The sequence below is a fragment of the Oryzias melastigma genome, linkage group LG11 (genome assembly GCF_002922805.2).
Source record: "Oryzias melastigma strain HK-1 linkage group LG11, ASM292280v2, whole genome shotgun sequence".
NCBI classification, from domain to species: Eukaryota; Metazoa; Chordata; class Actinopteri; order Beloniformes; family Adrianichthyidae; genus Oryzias; species Oryzias melastigma.
The window spans coordinates 16,157,528-16,176,192 of record NC_050522.1 but is presented as its reverse complement, the minus strand read 5'-3'; the positions used below and the strand labels follow the sequence as shown (position 1 = coordinate 16,176,192).

At 37.4% G+C, this 18,665-nt stretch overlaps 2 protein-coding genes and 1 long non-coding RNA gene across 12 annotated transcripts in view; 1 reads left to right on the top strand and 2 right to left on the bottom strand.

Annotated features, from left to right (window-relative positions):
• The window catches only part of klhl38a (kelch-like family member 38a), a 10,204-nt gene extending 775 nt beyond the window's left edge, over window positions 1-9,429 (top strand). Inside the window, exons 1-4 of one of the 3 annotated variants that reach the window (XM_024296376.2) lie at window positions 2,668-3,076; window positions 5,544-6,900; window positions 7,024-7,129; window positions 8,568-9,429. In XM_024296376.2, the coding sequence (XP_024152144.1) occupies window positions 2,895-3,076; window positions 5,544-6,900; window positions 7,024-7,129; window positions 8,568-8,857 (1,935 nt within the window). In that variant the 5' untranslated portion in view covers window positions 2,668-2,894 and the 3' untranslated portion in view covers window positions 8,858-9,429. Of the gene's footprint in view, window positions 1-2,667; window positions 3,077-5,543; window positions 7,130-8,567 lie in introns of those variants that run through there. The other 2 variants (XM_024296369.2, XM_024296384.2) reach the window with 2 other exon arrangements.
• A 574-nt stretch (window positions 9,430-10,003) lies between these two features.
• LOC112137458 lies at window positions 10,004-10,710 on the bottom strand. Its single transcript, XR_004948610.1, has 2 exons — window positions 10,423-10,710; window positions 10,004-10,348 (listed from the first exon to the last, which is right to left on the bottom strand). It is a non-coding gene; the product is annotated as an uncharacterized LOC112137458 (long non-coding RNA).
• A 3,357-nt stretch (window positions 10,711-14,067) lies between these two features.
• Window positions 14,068-18,665, bottom strand: part of spire1a (spire-type actin nucleation factor 1a) — a 29,434-nt gene continuing 24,836 nt past the window's right edge. For 2 of the 8 annotated variants that reach the window (XM_024299316.2, XM_024299307.2), the window contains exons 13-19: window positions 17,865-17,888; window positions 17,457-17,501; window positions 16,893-17,030; window positions 16,750-16,820; window positions 15,905-15,932; window positions 15,660-15,817; window positions 14,068-15,575 (exon numbers count right to left, since the gene is read on the bottom strand). In XM_024299316.2, coding sequence (XP_024155084.1) covers window positions 15,302-15,575; window positions 15,660-15,817; window positions 15,905-15,932; window positions 16,750-16,820; window positions 16,893-17,030; window positions 17,457-17,501; window positions 17,865-17,888 — 738 coding nt within the window. In that variant the 3' untranslated portion in view covers window positions 14,068-15,301. The remainder of the gene's footprint in view (window positions 15,576-15,659; window positions 15,818-15,904; window positions 15,933-16,749; window positions 16,821-16,892; window positions 17,031-17,456; window positions 17,502-17,864; window positions 17,889-18,665) is intronic. The other 6 variants (XM_036214253.1, XM_036214254.1, XM_036214251.1 and 3 more) reach the window with 3 other exon arrangements.

The window sequence follows — 18,665 nt, the reverse complement described above, 5'->3', positions numbered from 1 at the left end:
TTATTAATATAATTACAAAAAATGAATACCATTCCTTTTAAATATAATTAATTACACTACTTCTAGGCAATAATTTCCTTTTCTATTAGATTTAATGTAAGAATTAATCATTTTAATGAGTAAAATTGTTCATTCCATATCAATGTTTTGTGCTGTTTTTAAATGTAAGTTCGAAAGTCGAATTTTTTACTAACCCAAAACAGGAAAATATGGAGCTTATGTGTCTTTTTTTCATTTCAGAGATAACACAAAACCCTGATTATGGGACTCATTATGCTTTTGTTTTATTTTTTATGTTTATATTAAAGCTAGGGATGTAACAATTTATCAACTTAGTTGATTAATTGATTTATAGTCCTACTGTACAATCAGTTCGAGGCAAATTGTTATTCGAATCAAATCGGCCTTTACCATTATAAAATTGTTTAAATTTGCAAATTCGACCGAATGATATTGTCAACCACAAATTATGCTATGAATCAAACTGATGTTAAAATGAATCCTTACACCACTAATTACAGCTGCGTTAATTATTACAAAATGCAGTTTATGGCTATGAAAAAAATGAAACGTTTAGGTTGTCTTGTCAAAACGAAATGTTACAGACCATGTTAAAGATAAAACTTTATTAGCCTTAAAACAATCTCTGTAAACCAGTAAGGTGGTAAATGTATAAGATTTTTTTAAATGGAGTAAATATTAACTGCCCAAATAATGCAAAACACAACTTTAATCAAGACTGAGTGAAACAAAAACTTCAATTTTAATCTGATTTTTAATAAAACAATGAGTGATACAATGCAAAATAGAAGAAGACAGCATTCAAAATTTGCAGCGTTACATAAAATTATGTATTCCTTTGAATTAGGGTATCTCTCAAATTGTGTGAGATGGTGTTAAATAGATCACCTTTTGGCTGTCAAATCCACATCTGCATCTTTTTTTTTTTTTTTTTTATCCAGCTGGAAACCTCTTTGACTTTTAAAGAAATGTTTGCAAAATAGGTTGAAGGTGTCCCGTCACTGAAGTATATGAGGTAAAGCAAAGTTAGGAGCTCTGGCAAATCCATACATGTTATTTAAATACAAAAAGCTTCTAAATAAAGGGACTTACATTTTTAGCTTCCTAGTAAGTCACACACACAATGTGAGACGTACAGTATACTTTTTAATGTTAAATATATATATATAAAGAAATGTTTTTTCTTAATCTGTTTAAGTTAGCATTGAATCAATGCATCAAAAGAAATGTTAAAAAATGCATCTTAAAGATATTAAGTTATATTAAAAAAAATGTGTTTGTCAATGAAAGAAATGTATCAATACTTTGAAGTAGCAGGCAAGTCAAATTTAATTTTCATAATCTAAGGTTTCCAGGAGAGACAGTAACCAGTCACATTAGTATCCCCACTGCCAGACAAGTATGCAGCAAACAGAGTTAACTGGTGTCAGTGTAGGATTTCACTGTGCAACAAAGTCCCCCAAAGCTGTGTGTGTCCTCATGCCACGGCGTGCCGACAGCTCACTTTCCTGCAGCTATGTCATTCAATCTGCCCGCATGAAACTGCAGTTCCTGTCATATGCCACTAAACAAACATGACAGTAATTCATCAGGCCGCAGCGCTCAGGGTGATGACTGGGGCTGCGAGTAGGGCCCAACTCCAAAATAAAGACTCAAAATGCCACATCTGAGGAGATGCAGCATCATTGTCTTCAAAAGTAGAACAATTGGTTCTTAATGTTGTCTTAATCAGTCAAAATAAAAATTTTACCTGCATAAATTCTTATGTCATTTATGTTTTGTATGAATGGAAACACCAATTAGTTACCCCTTTTTCTGGATTTAAAGATGTAAACAAGCTGTTTCACTGCTAAAATATATGATAATACTAAAAATATGACAAATTTATTTATTCTTAAAAAATCTAAATGACTAAATAATGGAAAAATAGAGAAAATATAAATAAACATGATTCTATAAAATGTCTTAAATAAGTTATAGCAAAATATTCTCATTCAAACAAGAATATTCTAACCCTTACATACAGTTAGATATAAAAATGTTTACATTTAGATATGAAATAGGACTATTGCATGAAAAAAACTACAATCAAAGCTTTTATTTTTACTGTTACAGCTGTTTTTATAGTTGTTGTCTTAATTCAAGTTCAACAAATTAATGAGTCTTTTGTAGTGATAGATGGCTGCTTCCGTAACAACAAGAACTACTTCAATTTTGCAAATGTAATATCATTAAGTGTGTTAAAGCTGTAGTTCAAGGACAACTTTAATTTGTAGAGGCTACATTTAATCTGTTTTGGTGATTCAGATTCACTATCTTGATAAATATAAGTTTTGCCATCTTCCACTTTTGTTTTCGAGGTTCTTTTTTCTTTGTTTTTAACAGAGAAAGCTTTAAAAACTAAAAATAAATATGAAAATTATTTTATTATCATCTCCAAAGCTGTCAGATTGCACAATTAATGAGTTCCAAATATCAAAAGTTAACTGTAACACATGTTTAAAGCAGCAACAAAAAATAAATAAATAAATGTGTGCAATTTTTTGAACCAGGAGATACCAAACATCTTCATGGTTAAGTTCTTCCAGCTGCTTCTCCTGATCAATCCTGCCCTTCAGCACTGATCTATATTTGCCCACACTGGATGCATGAGGAAGGACTGTAAAACTTTTGAAGAAGAAAGAAGCAGCTCAGGGAGTCTTGGAGTAAGCTCCAGCCCGGGTGGGCATACACGACTCTGGACCCCCTGAAAATTCTCTCTTCGGTTGTAAACACTGTCTTGGCCGGACCCTGGCAGTGCCAAACGGCTCTGTGTCACATGAGAGGCCTGACTCCAGTCACGGAGAGCCTGCAGGCTATTCTTAGAAGGAGGAATGTACACAGTGGCCTCATGGCAGACTCTACTGTGCCTAACTGTAAAACCTAGTCATTTCTCTGCGCCATGCAGCTCCTCAAACTTCTTACCGGATTCAACTTTTTCACTTTTCTTCTTTCATTTCTGCTCTGACCTGGTTGGAAAATCGCAGTGGACGTCACAGACTCTCATACACCAGAGGTAAGGACTCATTTAGATCCAACTAAAAGCTCTTCAGACTCCTTTGTGACTGTTAGGACATTTTTTTTATTCCTGAAATATTTATTAAAAACGTCTTTGTTGCTCAGAAGCCTCAAAACATGACGTAGTTTACATCTTTGACAGGACTATAAAGTTCCTAAATTCAATTTAGCTTTGTTTTTCAAAGCTAATTATATGTAAGTTGAGCTTCTCCAACACGGGTCTGACGTAAAACTGCCTGTTTGAAATGTCACTCGCGTTCAACAAAACACAATAATGATTAAGTGTCTAAATATATCAGACGGGCTGGGCTCCACAAGTGCGAGTAAATCTGTGTTTGACCCCAGGGATGAGTTAATTTTGCTACAAGCTCAATTAAATACCAAACAGATCAACATATGAAATCAATTATAAAGCCAGAAACAAACAATATTTTTTTAAATAGGCAGAAGGGTTTTTAAAAAGGAGTGACGATCCATGAAAGAGGGAGTGAAACAAGGTGTTGACAAAGTTTTTATGTATGAAATTGAAGAAAAAAAACAGTTTTTTTATGAATATTGTTTTGTTGGCTTCTGGGTTTTGTTTTTATGTTTTCATTTGAACAGTTTGTTCTCAAAAAGCAGGAATTTGCAGGAAGTCAGTGAACCAGAGGAGAGAATAGAACAATCTTAAAGAGGAAGAAACTAAATGAATATGGAAAAAAAATTCAACAAAACCTTAAAGTTGTTGACCAATTTTTCTCTTTGCCTCAAACTTTCATTGAAAGTTTCCACACACAGAACAATACATGCGCAGCATTAGAGAAGCTGCGTCAGAAAAAAGATGGATGTAATCGTCAAGTTTCTCAAAAAAAACTAACTGTTAAAGATGGAAATTGCATTTTTAACATGTTTTTGCAGCATTTTTCTCATGATGGAGGACATACACATATAAAGACAATTATGCTTCAAATTGCATTTCTGAGTATTTCTTTATTCAAATTGTTGTAAATCAGCAGCAGTTGAGAAAAGTTGCATATTGGACCGCTAAAGTTAGGATAGGGGTGTGAGGGGCTGTAAGTTGGTGGTAGGAAATGTAAATAGGCGGATAATGGGAAATGGGGGCAGACTTTCTCTCTACCAACAGTCTCGAGAAATAGGTGAATTTCTAATGACCTCCTACTGTTCTGCAGAAACTATGTTTCGAAAAGACAACAGATTGTGGCTAAAATTGTATTATTATAATTAAAAGACCACTAGGAACACTTTTACAATACATTTCATAGTCATCAAATGATTGTTGGTTTTAATATTAAGAAAATAACAATGTTAGCCAAACACAAGAGTATATAAATTAAGATAAAAGCAATAGATGAAGTGAAAAATAGTACATTTCTCCTCATTGCTTTAACACTATGTATTCCAACCAGGTTCTGAAACTTGGATCCAACAAATTGGGGATTTTTTTTGTACCATATGATCAATTTTTCATAAGATTTTCAAGCTGTTTTGGCTGGTTTGTCTTTGAAAAAGTGCTTTGGTGTATTGATTTGAAGTATTTACTTAAAAAGACCTCTGTAAAGATCAGGCTGTTGGATTTTAGTTAGGATACTGAACTTTGAATCATGACTAAACATTGATCATGTTCTTGTTTTAAGTCATTCTGTTGTTGACCTGCTTCTATGCTGAGGATCGTTATCCTCTAAACATAATATCTACTGAGCTTCAGCCTCTCATTTGTCTCCACAAGGTTCTGGCATACATAGAATTTAAAGATGAACTTGGTAGCTGCGGGGATATCTGGCCCTAAAACTGCAAAAACAGGTTATCTAGTCTCTTCTTCACTGCTGTGTTTAATATTGTGAGTATTTCTGAAATGTTGGGTTTAGGTCTTACCAAATTAACTACTTGATGGACAAAAAAAACTCCCACTTCAATGGCCTTACGTTTTTATAACATTTTGCGAATGGCTCCTGGACGCCATCCTGGGGAGGTGTTCTAGGCATGTCCCACTGGGCGGAGACCCCAGGAAAGACCCAGGATACGCTGGAGAGACCACGTCTCTCGGCTGGCCTGGGAATCTCTCGGGGTCCCCCCAGAGGAGCTGGAGGAAGTGACCGGGGAGAGGGAAGTCTGGGCATCTTTGCTGCCCCCATGACCTGAGCAGAAGAAGATGGATGTTTTGGTCTTGACCCATGACCTTAAATTATTTCTTAAATTTAGTTTATTTACTAATATAAAATAAACTCCACGGTGCAAATAAAACTATTTTTTCTCTTTGCTTTACAAAATATAACTTCAATTGTTGTAAAACAAAAACCTGAAAGTTTTGGTTTATGATTAGCCTTTAAATTAATTATTAATCCATCTTAATTTCTTAACAGTTTTTTAAGTTTGAAATTTTCTGATTTCTTTTAAACATTTTAAATAGTTTTCTGGAAATGAGAGATCTCTTCTTCTCGCTGAAAAATGTGTCGTGTTTTTTTCAGGATGGCTGTCACACCACAGAAAGTTTTCTCCTTCAAAGACTCTGAACTTCCCTGCTACCTTCTGGGCCAGCTCAACACCCTCCGGCAGGAGCGCATCCTGACGGACGTCCTGCTCTGCAGCGAGCACCAGGAGATCCCCTGCCACAGGAGCGTCCTGGTGTCCAGCAGTCCGTACTTCCGCGCCATGTTCTGCAGCAACTTCCTGGAGAGCAGCCAGGCCCGCGTGAATCTGAAGGGGATCTCCTCAAACGTGCTCTCTGGAATTGTGCACTACGTTTACACGGGCTGCATCGCCATCACCATGGAGATAGTGCTCCCGCTCATGCAGGCGGCCTCCATGCTTCACTACGGGAATCTCTTCGAGGCCTGCTCCATGTTCCTGCAGGAGCAGCTGAGCCCGGAGAATTGTCTCAGCATGATTCGGCTGTCAGAGATCCTTCACTGCGAAAGTCTGAAGGAAAGGGCAAAGGAGATGGCGGTGAGGTGCTTCTCCGACGTAGCCGCCTCTGAGGACTTCTGTGAGCTGTCTCTTCCAGAGCTCATGTGTTACCTGGAAGATGACCGCCTCTGTGCGGAAGAGGAACAAGTGTTCGAGACGCTGCTGGCGTGGATCCACCACGACCCCTTCTCCCGGCGCGGTGCCATCCACGACCTCTTCAAGAAGGTCCGTCTGCGCTACATCCACCCCACCTACCTCTTCCAGTTTATTGCCAACGACCCTTTGGTGCAGTCGTCCACCCTCTGCACTGAGATCATCGAGTCAGTTCGCCGCCTGATGCTCACAGCCAGCGCCAAGTGCAGCCGTGAGCTGAAGCCGCTGTGGACCACGCCGAGGCGCTACACCTGCAGAGAAACTCTGGTGGTCGTCGGGGGGCGCAAAAACAACGAGCAGACCTCCAGGGAAGCCTTACTGTACGACGAGAGGACTCATCGGTGGGAGTGGTTGGCCAAGCTCCCCCTGCGTCTTTACAAAGCCGCGTACGTCTGCATCCACAGCATCCTCTACGTTCTCGGGGGCCTCAGCCTCTGCATGGGCTCGGGCGACAGCTCAGTCAGCGCCACAGTCTACACACTGTCCCTCAAAACCAACCAGTGGAGGACCGCCGAGCCCATGCTGGAGCCAAGATACGCCCACCAAAGCGTGTCCTACCTGCACTTCATTTTTGTGCTGGGGGGCATCGGGGTGAATAAGCGCATCTCTCCATCAGTGGAGAGGTATAACAGTATGTTTAATAACTGGGAGACCATGGCACCGATGCCCACGGCAGCGCTCCATCCAGCCGTTGCAGCCAGTGATCAGAGGATCTATGTTTTTGGGGGGGAGGACGCCATGCAGAACCCAGTCAGGCTCATTCAGGTAGAAAAGGCCTCGTTGGGGAGGCAAACAGAAAAAGATCTGGTCAAACATCAGGTTTGGGGAATAAGAAGCTCTGCTGCTTCTCTGATCGTGCTGACGGTTGATGTTTGTGTTGGAATACAGGTGTATCACATCTCTCGCAACTTGTGGTCCAAGCTGGAGACGAGAACAGTGAAAAATGTTTGTGCTCCTGCTGCTGTCATTGAGGAGAAGATCTACATAGTAGGAGGTGAGAGCACAAATGTTGATGGGTAGGACCTGGAGGGCCGGCCTCCCGCTGCTCTTTCAGAAATCCTGCCTTATTTGCTGCAGATTACCTGGATCAGGTGTGATAAGAAGCAGGCCCTCGGGGCCTGGAGTTTGACACTAGGAGTGTGTATTGGCAACATTGTGATGATTCAATACATATCATGATACATGTCATGATACGATATTTCAAGACACTATCAAACAACATTTCATCTTTTTTTTTTTAAATTCTGACTCAAGCATTATCAGAATATTAATATGTTTTTCACAAATTTAAATAGTAATATATGTTTTTTATTGATCAAAACATTAAGCCTGCAACTGTATCTCATAAGGAAATTGCTTTTACCCAAATACATTTATTGTGTTTTTTTTCTTTTGTTAATTTAGAAAACATTGAAAACAAAAGTAAGACGCCTAACATTTTTGCTTTTAAATAATTAATTAAATATCACCTTGGGAGTGTTTTAATTGATACAAGTATTGCCAAAAAAAGTATCGCTATTTTTCACTGAATGAATATTTTCTTACATCCCTATTTCAGACCTGTGACTGAGGGTATGGTTAAAGTTTTAAAGTCAAAGTTTGAATGATTATTGTTTATTATGAATGATTTTTAATGATATTTTGACAGATGTCTCCTTTGTACTCCAGGACTCAAATCAGGTTAACTCATAATAATCCCCTTTGTTAAGACTAAGACTGGTTTTTATTTGACAACATCCTAAATTGATTAGATTTTTATTCATAAATCCATACAATTCAGATTTAACAACCTTCTTTAAATATTTTGTTAACATTTCAATTTAAAATTCATTTTTTAATATTATGTTAGAGAAACAGTACCTAAGCAAGTAGTGACTTTAACTAAACCAAGGTGGACTTTTCCCTGTAAAATTAGAATTTCTTACTCAAAACTAACAAAAAAATGCTTATTTTTAGAAATTGTTTTAAAGTAAAATTGATTAGTAGATTTAATTGACTGATGTTACATTTATCCATCTATCTTCTTATCATTTGACGCCTACTGATGCAAATATGCATCAAACCACATTAATTACCCTGATTTACTATCTACTTAAAGCAAAAACATAAGAAACATTTTATTTTTTTCAGAGCTGGAAATAAATGCAGGCATTAAAGGGTTAATTCCTTCAGAGGTCACGGGGTCGCCGGGGCCTGCTGGATACAGAGATCATGTAAACTCCACCCAAAAAAGGTCCCAGTTTCTTGCTGTGAGCACTAATTACTGCTCCACCGTGTAGCCCGATATTTCATTTAATAAGTATAAATTAATTAGATTTAATTGATTGACCTTTAAACCCTATTTTAAGTCCTGTTTTCCTTTTGTACTACGGAGTGGGAGAAGACATGGCATTTTTTGTGACAGGAATGTAATGAAAATCTCCTTTTTGCAGGCTACACCAAGCGAATGATCGCCTACGACACCAAAGCAAACAAGTTTGTCAAGTGTGAGAATCTGAGAGAGCGCCGAATGCACCACAGTGCCACTGTGATCAACAACAAGCTCTACGTCACCGGCGGACGCATCCTCAACGGCCACGACACCATCGAGGACTCGGACTGCTTCGAGTGTTACGACCCCAAAACGGACAGCTGGACCTCAAAAGGCTCTCTGCCGTACAAGCTGTTCGACCACGGCTCCCTGCCGCTCGTATGTGTCTCCAACAAGCCCAACCCACCGTGAGCCGCCATCCCGTGTGCCGCCGAAGGTGAAGGTTTCATCCCATCTCTTTTTGCCATGATTTACTGGCCGGCTTGGTCAATGGGAAACCAGCTCCGACTGACAGCATTCCTTCACGCGGCTCAGTTTCTGCCACAGCCAGAAGGCATGTGAGGCATGAGAGTAAAGTCTGAGCAGATAAACTTTGGAAGGCACCGGCGCTGGAAGTGGGAGAACGCGAAACGCAGACGTGTAGGCTGCAGAACCGGAAACTCTCTTAAGAGGAAGTTAACTAGAAACGTTAACATCTTCATTTCCCAGATAGTAGTTTTGTGTGGCAGCTGCAGTTTACTTTTTATGCACCAGTTAGAAAGAAAAGAAACTGTGCACATTCAAAAAGTTGATTTTTATTAGTGAAAATGGTTGAAAATACATTCCTATTTAACCTACATGAACTTATCAGAAAGTATTTATTGAGGAAAGCTGTCAAAGAAGAAACTTCCATGTATTTGGCAGCACCATTCCACTTTTAGGGATTTTTTTCTGCTAAATCTGTATTTTTCTTGCTGTAGATTTCAATAAAGTTAGCAAACAAAAACATAAATCATTGTGTTATTTCACATTTCTGTATTTGTACCAACTCAGACGTTGATGAGAGGACTTGTGACAATGTTGCCTGAGGACGATGCAGCCAGTGACTCACAGAAACCCTGACGGGGAGCTTTTCAGTCTTTACATCCTCGTCCCGAAACCCCTCTTTGTCCTCGTGGAGGACGCACTCTCAGCTGCACTCCAGCCTCTGGCCTCAGTGCTGCCATGGCAACCCTATTTTATAACCCTTCACGAGGACTCTGGGTAAACATCCTTATAGTGAGTCTGTCCTTTTGAGATCGATCTCTCAAAAACCTGATCCACTCTTTTATAAAATAAACAAGCTCTTCTGCAAAAAAATAGAATTTTAAGTGATTGGATTTAGCGATGCCTTCTGGACCTTTTCATGTTTTTTTTTTGCAGGCGTTCTCCCCGCTGCACAAGAGGACGTTGTTCTCATTTAATTTTGATTCATCGTCTGTCTATATTTTACTGTCTGTGGCTTAACAATAATATTATTCAGTAAAGTGCTTCATTATTGTTGCAAGTGGCACCATAAAAACATGGGAGGCAGGCGTGTTCAAATAAATTGACAGTATTTATTTGTTACAGCATTCCTGGTCTTTAAAAGGTTTCACTGTTGTCCTGAGCCGAGATAAAACAAATGTAAGGCAGCAACTTGCTGCGAGCACTAAAAACAGTTTAAAAGGATAAAAAGGTAAAAACTTATAAAATGACAGACAATACACACATGCACATGCTAAAAACTAATCGGCTGGCAAACAGAAATTACAGACCCGGAAGTGACCACAAATAAAAAATAATAAAAAAATGTAAAAGCAGTTAGTCTGCGTCTTGCAGACTAATTGGAGTAAAAAAACTAAAAACACAATATAAGAAGGACAGCAGGTAGCGGTATGATGACTGGGGAATAAAAACAATCAGTTGTTAAAATACCCAGTTCTTTAAAACATCAAAAGCAATAAAATACCGCATACCTGTGGTATCGAGGACCCACACTCAGTCATTTACCCTGTAGGTCTACCTTCAGATACTGCAGCCCTGTCATAAAATACATACATTCAAAATATTTAAAAAACAATAATAAAAACAAACATGGTTAACAAAAAACAAATTTACCCCAGTGGCTCACAGCTGCTGCACAAACAGCGTGGGCCCAGCAGTCAACCTGGCCACCCACAAGAATCTGACACTGCAGGGCAGCCCCGCCCACTCCTATTTAAAGGGGCCTTAATGGAAGAGCCACACCCTACAGGTGTCACCCATCACATTATATTTCTGTTTCCTGGGATGTTACATGCTATGTCACTAACATCTCCCCTCAAGACCTCCGTGGTCACATTTTCTTCATATTGAAGGAATGTACAACCAGTTGAACATTTTAGAATATTTCAACAATCCAAGGTGTATTTTTCAGAATTACACAAAAGAGGTTGTATCAAGCACTAACAGTCCTTCCTACAGGTTTTTCGACTTTCTTTATAACTAACAAAGTTCTAATTTAACTGGAGTCCCCCATGATTTAATTCCCATGAGTCAAAGTCGAGGCCTGGGGGCCGGATCCGGCACTTCAGGTAATTCTATCCGGCCCTCCAGATCATTTTATTTTATTGTTATTCGTGGCCCAATATTATCTTGCGCTTATTTCTAACTTTTATAATTTTGAACAATTTATATATTTTTACATAGACTAAAATATTGATAGTTATTTATGATTTAAGTTATTCTGGAAAAATATTCCTGCATGTTTTTATTAATTATGTTAAAAAAAATAACGTTTTTAAAGTTTTAAAAATTTAGATTTACTCAATAAATGTTTATCCTGTTCAGCCTAAGGTGCGATTGAGTTTAGTTTAAAAAGATGGAATAACTTAAAATAGTGTTTTACTTCAAATATGACGGGAAAATGGCAACTATTAACACAAAAACAGTTTTTAACAGAGAAACTCTAGTGAGAAACTATCAAAGGGTGCATTAAGAAACTGTATTCTGGGTCAGGGCTTCAGCTTACAAGAACATTTGTCGAAAACATCAATTCAAGCTTGAAGAGAACGTTCAGTAGAATTTCTCTTTTTTGTGTGTTCAGCTGTATACACATCATATGTGGCTGCTTCGATGACTCTAACCCCTTCATGCCTACATTTATATACAACTGTTTTTTTCCATTCAAGGCAATGCTCAACATTTGACTGAGCTCCATATTTTTGGAGTCAATATTAGCATAAATGTTGACAAAAATCAAGAAATCCTAAATACAAGTTTCTTTTTTCATTATACTTGAACCCCATAAGAAAATAATATTAAAGTTTGTATTAAAAAGCTGCAAAGTGACTATTGAATTTATGAGTTTATGTTTATTTTTCAAGAATTTCTTCCCAATTTTCTTATTTTATTGTTACAGCTTTACATTTAGCACCTCAGCTTAAAGGACTGCTGTTTAAATATCATTAATAGTATCAATATTAAAACTGTTTGGAATATGTATTCTTCAGTCTTTGACTTTTAACGGCCTTCCTATATTTTATACTGTTTGCCCCCTTCCAGAATCTTCTCCCCCCCTACCATAAATGTTCTAACTCTACTACTGGGCTAAATTAAGTGGATTTAATGGTTTGTTGCGAATTAGTGACCTTCAGTCTGAAGGGGTTAACATTTACAGGATCTTTTGGTCTTTCCTTCTATAATCTTTGGGACTCCTAATTGTTAATTTGTTCCAACAGAACATTAAACTACATTTATTTAATAAAAATCTAAACCTTTAAAGTTTTCTAAAAAAAAATGTGAGGAAATATTGATGGAAAAAAGTGTGATCTGATTTATAATTGTCTAAATATTTTGAATTTTATCACAAACCAGTGAGCATCAGGGGAAACAACAAATGCCTCACAACAGCACTCTGTATTTATACTGACGGTGACTAATCTGAAGAATTTGTCATCGAGTGCCTGAGTCAGTGATCCTGAACGTACGCGGCCTGTTTAGAACGTTCACCCTCTTGTTTGCTTGTTGCATGTACCTAGAGACTGTGCAGAAGAGTCACCCTTCCGGGAGACTGGGTTATTTTCAGTGTCTGTTACTAACCAGTCAAAAGGTGCCATTTCATTTCCTATTCTGGGCCTGGAACAAGGCAGACGGTACCATTGTGGTCCTAGCACTCAAACAGAGGGAGGATGCTTTTGCTTTTGGTGCCTCATGAGTTAGAACATGACCATAACTTTTAAAAACGGTTTCCACATTCAACTTTTTAAATAATTTTTATCCATTGGCCTTTTTTTAATTTTAGCTTTTTCTTTTCTCAATTTTCCAAACATTTTTAATTATATAAACCTGCCTGTAATCCCGCTACAACAAAAGCATTGACAGAAAATTCAATTTCTTCTTTTCAATTAAGATGTTTTTTAAACCCTTTGATGAAATCTGCTAATAAAAACGTTGTAATACTCATTTTGTATGATATAGATGGTATTAGTTAATTATCTGTTGGGTTATTAAGTAAGTCTTTGCTCACAACAACGTTAGTTTTAAAAATATTGACATGAGTGTTCAGGGAAAATCCCCCTTAAATTTGATCCACAGGTTTATAGCTTGGTGTAGCTGTATTATAAAAAAATAACTAGTTGTCAAATATAAAACTGAATATTGATTAGGTATTCTCTTTAAAGGACCTTAAAAATTAGCTAAACATTTCCCGCCAAAAGGGTCATGGAAGCAGTCATTTTGAAATAAGCAGGAAATCTCCTTCTACTGCCCCTAGTGGAATGATGATGAACTACAGGACAAAAAAAATCATACAAATCATACATTGGCCATTTAATAAAAAATGGAACATGCTAATGAGATAGATGAACTAAAAAAGCATGTATAAAATATGATATGACTGATTAGCTAAGGTTATTTTTGTGGAGCTTTTATAGTGATTTATTTAATGATAAATGAGTTAAAATGTAATGTTTTCATTTTGCTCAACTGGTTCTGTTTCTGCTGCATGATTATGTTTTTGGGAGGTGGTTATAAAAGAAAATTTCAGTTGTATTTGTCATTGTAATCCGTGTGATTGCATTTTATGGATGTGCTATTACAAAAATTAAAGGAAAAAATATAGGCCTGACATTTTAAGGTAATGTTCCTTAAATATCCCTTCAATTGGTTATATGGAAAAGGTGAGGAAATTCTCATTGTTTCACCACTAAAACAATGAGAAACATTAAGAGTGACTAGATATGATTTGAGTCTAAATTAAAATTTAAAACGGATCAAAACTGAGTTTTTCTTTGGACATAAAACCAATTTTATAACATTTTCTGTAATTTAAATAAATAGTATAGCTTATGTTTTATGACGAAGGTACGTTTTAGGGTAAACTGAGAAAAAGTTTAGGACAAATAAATTCATGGATTAATAAAAAAAAAGAAAAGAAAGTTTGCCTGCAGTTCACATATTCCACCACAAGATGTCCTCATAGTGCTCTTGACCAAAGTTGGGTCTCATTTTTGTGGATTACTTCTTGCCGCTAGAGGGTGCAGCAGCACTACTACACTAAACCTGAAACTCTTGTTAACCTTTCTTGTCACGTTTTGTCAAATATTAAAGAAGATTTGAAATAATTTAACAACAAATTTCAGTCAAATTAAATAACCACAATGATTTTTATTATAACTTTCTTGATAAAAACAAATGGATCACATGTACATTCCTCACAGAGGTCTAAAGTAAAACAGATTGTTTTATTAGAACAATGTTAGTTAACAGGCTGATAATGTTGTAACAAATGTCAGAAGTATTTAAAACCATACAATTTTTATTTAAACAATGCATTCTGCATCTGCATCCTACATTCAGTTCTGTGAAGGGCTTTGCTGATCTCATTTCATTTGGAGCCGTTCACACATTTGCAAAACCGGTAAAACTGAGCAAAATTTGTAGTTTATTTTCCTCATATCAAACTATAAACAGAACGAAATAATTGGTTCAGTAAAAAGTGCTATTTGTCATTTAAGGGGGGGGCGTCTTAACACTGAATGCATAACTTTATACAACATAAAATCCAAATACTTGGTCAAAAACAAAATATGAAGTAATGACATATTTTTAAAACAATATACTTCATGAGTTTTGAATATAAAACTGATTTGAGTATTTTACATATACAGCATGATACATAAACCCTGCATGTTTGTGCTTCTGCTGTCCGCCTTAAAGCCCCAAAGGGGGTAGGTGCATCGTACAAGAACCTCTCCTGCTTAATTCAACACACGTATGTACAAAAAGTTGGTGGCTACAAAGGCATTCAAAGAAGGAAATGACGTTTTGGCACCAGGCACAGAACTGAATCTACATTTAATTAAAAAAAAATGTTTTTTTTACTGCATCCCAACTGCTTTACATGTCATCTCAGCCTCATAATATGATGGCAAAGATGCATGTAAACGGGTTCAAAATCTTAAGATGAAACTTTTGGCATAATTGTTGCTGGAAGGATAGGAGGAGCATAGGGGGACAGAGGAGATCTGCCCCAGCAAACCTGACAGGAGGCTCAACAGTGCATTTCTGTCTAATGACAATCTTTATTTCTTCCTGAGTGCTAAAAGTAAACAGGATCTGGAAAACGTAGATAGCTAGCATTGATTGGGTCTTTGCACTATTTACATGATATCACTTGAGACTTCTGGCTTTCTTGGGATCCCACATTTGTGTCATTCTTGTATCCAGGCAGCTGCTTTTGACCAGCACGTGAAATGGGACATCCCTCGGTATCGAGCTGTTGACGAGTTTGGATCTGCATTTTTTTCCTGAGGGTGGGGTGGGGTGGGGGGTCCAGGGTGTGAGGCTGGTTCATGCTAAATCTGTCTTTCTGTTTTACACCTCGTTGATTGTGCGCTCCAAGGGTTTGAAGTTGACCGAGCTGGACGAGGACATGTAGAAGGATTGGGTTTTGCGGTTGCGGTTGAGGCGCGCCCGCTTGGAGGCCATGCTCAGACTACGCTTGTTGGAGGTGATGATCTCAGTGATGAACTTTTTGCAGTCCACGCAGACCTCCATGGCCACCCAGTCCTCCGTCAGTTCTTTGGGCAGTTCTAGCTCGTCGTGGGACCGCCCCTCTTTGCTGCCGCTACTGCCGTGCTTTGAGAACCTTAAAAAGGAATAGAGAAGTATTTATTGCAACGTGTGCAGGGCAAGGGGGAGGTATTGGGATGGCGTTCATTTTGGAACATACTTGTAAACACTTCTTCGCAGGCTGTGTCTGCTGTGTGCAGATCCAAAAGGATGCTTATCGGCGGAGGCAGAAGACGCACCAGCTTCTTCTTTAGTCAAAGTACTGGGACCCAGAGAGTAGATGGGCAGAGTGGAATAGGGCTTCGATGGTAGACGCATCTGAGAACATTCAATCAGTTCATTTCATTGGGTCAATTTCGCTTCACGGCTAACAGAGGCGAACAAAAGAGTTTAAAGCACTCCTACCTTTTTAGAACACTGGAAACACACTGGTCTAAAAAGAGACAAATTACAGAATATTAAAGAAAAAAAAAAGTGATTGACCTTTTCTTTAGATATTTGTCACTTTTGTCCTCATGCATTTTCAATATTGCTTAAAATTGCTAGACATGTTGTTCCCAACACAAGAAAGTGGTTTTCTTTACAATAATTATTACCCTTTAAAGTACTTAAAGTACAACAAACAAGTAATAGTGTAGTAGTGTTTTAGTGTAGTGGTTCAAATCCCTGCTGGGACCTTTCTGTGTATAGTTTATAATATATATATATAAAGGCAGCTGATATATATGTGTATATATATATAATGACTCTATTTGTGACTAAATATCACATTATTTTAAATTAGAAGTTAAGGGTGAGCATTTAATGTGTAGCATTTCATACATACCCAGCATTAATGTTTTTTTTCCAGAAATGTTTTTTCTTTATTCTATTTCTGGTCTTCAAATATGAAATTTAAAATCATTTGGGTAATATTGTATTTAGATGCACTTCTGTTTTTGTTTGAATAAATAAAAATTATTCTATTCCAGTATTCATGAAATAGTTCCTTTGCATTCTATGGTAATATAAGAGTTCAAAAATGCAGGTAAATCTTATGGAGCCATTTCAGGCCCAATACAATGTAAAATCCCAATAAAACAACTTAAAAAAGCTAAAGTGTCTCAAAACTTTGAGCAATTCTAAAATATACTTAATTGTTTTGAGTTTCACAATTTTCTAATAAGGGTTAAATGTCTTTAATGCAGGTGGATTTAAATTAAATTCAAAGAAATATTTTTTAAATGACAAGTCACAGCGATGTTGCTTACCTTTTGCAGAACTGGCAGGTGTAGGACCAGGTGAACAACGAGAATTTTTTGGTCCGACATGAAAAGCAAAGCTTTGAAGAAGACAAAAAAACAGTAAATGATGCATTCTAAGAGCTAAATCTCATTTAGCAGGTCTCCTCTACCTTTCCTTTCTTCAGGGCAGTGTAGATTTCCTTGTACTGCTGGAACTTCTCCAGCTCGGCCTTGACGAGAACCTGCCTGATGTGCATGACCTCCTCCACGGTCAGAGCCAGCCCCTCCACCGGATAGCTGAACTCCTCCTGCAGGGAACAGACTCGTCACGTTTAGGGACAAAAGCAGGTAAACGCAGGATCCACAGACCAGCCACAACAGGAAGGGAGAGCAACACCAGAAATGTGAGTGAAAGAAGAACCGCACAATGAAAAGATGACGTCTACACCTATATGTGAACAACACACCTGTTATTGTGAAAGGAAACCTCACAAAGAAGTCCCTTTTTCTGAAAATCAATAATTGTTCACCTGAAGATCAGCAAATCTTTTTGCTGCAGCTGTGATGTTTCTCCCTCAAAAGCTTCCTTTCACAATCACAGGTTCACACACAGACACGACTCAATGACCCATTCATGAGTCAACTGAGTTACCCCGGCATTTCAGATGTCTTCCCCCCTCCTCCCCCTCACGGTGTCTTTGATAGTACAAACTGATATGAAATAACAGACATACCGTGCCCTGAGTACTGGCGGCTGCTTCCACCTGACCGGCAGACAGCTGGAACAGGACATTTAAACTGAAAACGGGCCTTATACTCCAACCAGCTAATCACATGCAGCATGCCTGATTAGAAAACTGAATATTAGGCCCCCTATCTATCCAGCATTCCATAAAAAACACTAAAACCTAACAGAGCTGGGACTATTTCTTCTATAGGAAGGAAAACTCACAGAAAAAAGAACATTTGTTTAAGTTGATCAGTCACTTTGAGCCAAATTAGTTGCTTTTTTTTGGATATATTCTATGAAAGTTGTGTTTTACTCTGTTTTTTTTTCCAAAATGTTCCCTATTTGTCTAATTGTGTTCATTTATTTAAAAATCTAACACTGTAAATAGTAGTTAGAGATAGACAGGAAGTACCTTGGTGCTAGGATCCCCCATTCGCTGCAGCATTTTCAAAATAAGAGACAAACAAAAGCAAATTTTTGAGAAAATAAATACATCTACATAAAGCAGAGTAGTACACAAAATAGCTTAAAGGAAGACTTTGCTTCAATAACAGACTTGTAGCATCTACAGAACAGCAAGGGTCTTTATGAAATGATCCAATAACAGGTTTAAAACTCGTTTCTGCCGACAAAGGTTTCGCAGTGCGACCTCAGAGCACCTAGGACAGCTCCACAGGTCTGGCATTATAAAAACAGAAGCTGAGAATAAACCCCCTCCATTCAAACTCCCACTTACAGCAGCTATCTTGTGGTTTCAATTACACCCTAACAGCCTCAATAGAATCATACGACCGAGGCGGAGTACCACAGAATAGCAGTGATGCCATCGCAAACAAAGGCTCGGTCACAGGACGGACAGATATTCAAGAGATATTTCATTTAATCCCAATGATGCTGAAAACACCGTTTAAAAAAATAATCAGCAGAAATGTACTTTTCATATCTTTTAAAAAAATTACAATTTTTGCTGTTTTTTGAAAGTATACATTTCTTAAACTTTGATTATGTAACTTTTATTTTTGAAATCATATTTTGGAGCAACGTAGGAAGAGTTTGAAGTCCATCTTGTTAAAGCTCAGTTGGAGCAACAATATGTATTTTTTAAAAATACATAAAAAACAAAAGATTTAAACAAAAAATGTAGGAAAAAAATAATACATATATATATATACATATATATATACATATATATATATATATATATATATATATA